General features: G+C 39.5%; 1 protein-coding gene across 1 annotated transcript; it reads right to left on the bottom strand.

The window, feature by feature from the left end:
* Window positions 1-728: 728 nt before the first annotated feature.
* On the bottom strand, window positions 729-2,954 carry LOC110659437 (uncharacterized). Its single transcript, XM_021817370.2, has one exon. It carries the CDS (start codon window positions 2,854-2,856, stop codon window positions 886-888), a length of 1,971 nt encoding a protein of 656 aa, XP_021673062.2. The 5' UTR covers window positions 2,857-2,954; the 3' UTR covers window positions 729-885.
* Between the last annotated feature and the right edge of the window lie 227 nt (window positions 2,955-3,181).

Below are 3,181 nucleotides of genomic sequence, written 5' to 3'. Positions count from 1 at the left end.
CAAGTGCCGCACGGGTTTGGGAGGTTTTTGGATGCGAAAAATTTCCCCCCGTGACACGTGTATACAGCAAATAAAAGAATGCGTCAAGATGAGGATCTTATATGTTGCTAGTTTTGTTTCTCACAAGTTCCTTTGATTAATGGGGTAATTAAGGATTGTGATTGGAATCTGTTCTGAACGGACGACCACTTCAATGTTTACTGCCATCCATTTTCTCCCCAAATCTTAAGATTAAACTAACTACAACAGTATTAGTCGCCCTCAATGCAAAGCAGTACAATCTGAATTAGACAATTAACTTGGAGCTTCTTTTGAATCTCATATTTCAACAGAACATCTAAAAATGCATCATCCCAAACATGTACATCTTTTAACTATTTTTCCTAAAATTCATTTGATTGTTCTCTATCAAAACCAAATTAATAAAATAATTGCACACTATACATATCATTATTCAAACAATATTCTAACTGATCTATAGCATTAGAATATGCGTCACTCGACAAGTACATATTTTAGACATTTTCAGTGAATTTGTTTCTTATTAAAGAGTCTTTAGATTCATTCATGCATATGCTTAAGAGCCATCTTGAAGTTGTTCTAGTCTCTTAACTGTTCAACTGACATCTAAAATATCACTAGTCTTAGCAAAAACAATCACTATTCTTTCTAATATCTAAAATATCAAGTCGATTAAAGTGAAAGCGGTTGGAATATTAACCTCCTGCTAAAAGAGTAAGGCACCATATACACTTCAAAACAGAGGCCTACAGAAAATGAAGAGCTCAGCTAGTCCATTTCATTAAAAAAAAGCAGCAGCCTTTATAATACTGATGCTTATATAACTAATTCTTATAGAAGGAAAAAAAAAATAAAGGAATGTGATTAGTCCAGCACAGAAAGCTTTTGGTACTCTTCTCCAGAGATGGCAGCTTCCATGACGGACACAGGGTCTACAGAACCATCCCCATCCAAGAACACCTTCATCAAATTTTTTGAATACCCACTTACCAACGCCACCCCTTTTTGCGTTGCAGGTACTGGTGTAGCCCTCGAATATCTCAAATTCCAAAACACAGCTTCTGGGATCACGTTTTCATACCCTTTCTCTCTGAATTTCGTCTCTATCACTTTATAGTCTGTTTCCCAAGGTCTTGATGATGCTTCATCAAACTCCATATCACTGAACACAAATACCCTCTTTATCATCTCATCCTCCTTCAATTTCCCATCAACAGCCACTTTCAGGATGAGGTCAAACACCTTTTGGAAATCAGTGTTACATCCCCAATCCATGCTTCTCACAAACTCTGTCTTCGCCCTAAGACTATCTCCTTGGACCATTTGAAGAGTAGGTCTTTCACTGAAAGTAATAACCTTTCCTCTCCATGGCTCCTCGCTCAGTTCAGAAACTAACACACCCAATGCTACAGATACCTCCATTGGTATCCCACTCATGCTACCAGACACATCACAAATAGCCATACAGTTTTTCAACTTCCCCTTCTGGACAAGATCATCCACCATTCTTTTCCATTGCAGCTCTGCCACTTGCCCACCATCATCATCATCCAAAGCCATAATTATCTCATGAGGAAACAAAGCGCCCGCTGCGATCTTGGCCTTCCCAGATTCCACATCCTTTAAATACTTGGAGAAACGCTCAGCGTCATGTTTCAAGAACTTCTCCTTGTAAAATTTCATAGCCACAGAAGCAACCCGATTGTATGGAATATCACCCCATCTGTTATGCCCAATATACACTTCTGGTAACTCCAGAACCTTTCGAAGCGGCACTAAAACCTCCTTCCTCAATCGATCCCGAATCCTATAAGCGTAATGTGCCTCTTCGATTCCTTCATATTCAGGATAGGATTCTCTAGGAAATATCTTCCTCGCAATACCCTCACAAAGCAAAGTTGATCGATCAAAAGAAGAGTCGATCGACGGGCACCATTTAGCAGCAAGGCTCACCTTTGTCGTCTGACCAGAGTTGAGGTGCTCCATATCTGTTTTCAGGCACTCAGCGAAGAAGTCCGTGACGTGCTCGTATAGGAATCGGAAATCAGGGTCTCGGCTATATCTCTCAAAAACCTTCTTGGCCATGGCTACTTTCTTCTCTTTCCTGGCCACGCTTGCTTTCTCTTTCTCAATTTTGTTCCTTTGCATAGCGTTCGAGATCCTTATCTGTCTGGTCACAGTGGGCTTTGCTCGCCTTGATCGCTTAGACCGTTTGCTTTTGGTTCGGTGTTGAAACGGACCTCGAAATGTCGAAAGCCTAAATTTAAAACTGTTTCCTTTCCTTTTGCCCCCCCTTTTTCTCTGCTCCCACTGTGCTTTTTGGATCCTCCTCACATCATATCCCTCCAGAAGACGGTAAAGAATCTCGGGCAAGTCCTTGAAATAACCGAAATTCGCCAAAGATGAAACGTTAAAAGCAAGCGTTTTGGGGTGGAATTGATGAAGCCAAATCGCCGCGGCATAAAACCCTTCTTTGTCAGATTTTCCGGTGCCACGAACACCCCTAAGATTACATATAAGCTTAAGGGTGGTCAAGGGGTTGTACTGCCATGCATCGTGGAGCTTCTCCCTAATGGATTGGGGAGGGGTATTGGGTACGACATGGAAGAAGAAATCAAGGCAAGGATTGCCCGATGAGAGATATGTCGCCGAACAATTCTCAGTGTAACCCATTGGTGGAGATTGCATTGGATCAATGGTAGTTTTATTGAAATTGGCCACCATGAGATCCATGAACGGATCACTAACGCCATCTGTAGCTTCGCTTGGGGGTGGTTTTGCTAAAAGAGTTGGGTTGTGGAGCTCTGGAGGACCGAGGAGAGATGTCATTGCCATTTATGTAGCGTTTTTGGATATTTTTACTAGGGTTTTGGTGTGGGGGTCTGATAGCATTTATCGAGTGTGTTTTGTAATGATTTCGATTTCTCTGCTTTTGGGGTTTTATTTATACCAAAAAAAAAAGTTCTTGGTGCCCAAGTTTCGTATTTTATTTTAGTAAAAGAAAAAAATCACAAAGAATCAGAATCAAAATCGTAAATTCAGTTAGTTTTGATATAATTTAATTATATTTTATAATTAAAATTTAATATTAAAATTAAATAATATAAAATATTTTTTTAAAAAAATAATTTTCAAAGAAAATATTGTTTTATATATAAAT

This window comes from Hevea brasiliensis, chromosome 3 (assembly GCF_030052815.1).
Source record: "Hevea brasiliensis isolate MT/VB/25A 57/8 chromosome 3, ASM3005281v1, whole genome shotgun sequence".
Taxonomy (NCBI): Eukaryota; Viridiplantae; Streptophyta; class Magnoliopsida; order Malpighiales; family Euphorbiaceae; genus Hevea; species Hevea brasiliensis.
This window is presented reverse-complemented; position numbering and strand designations above follow the sequence as displayed.

Bases quoted from the DNA above. Each gene is read 5' to 3' on its own strand.
- LOC110659437 (XM_021817370.2), bottom strand. From the start codon at position 2,856: ATGGCAATGACATCTCTCCTCGGTCCTCCAGAGCTCCACAACCCAACT.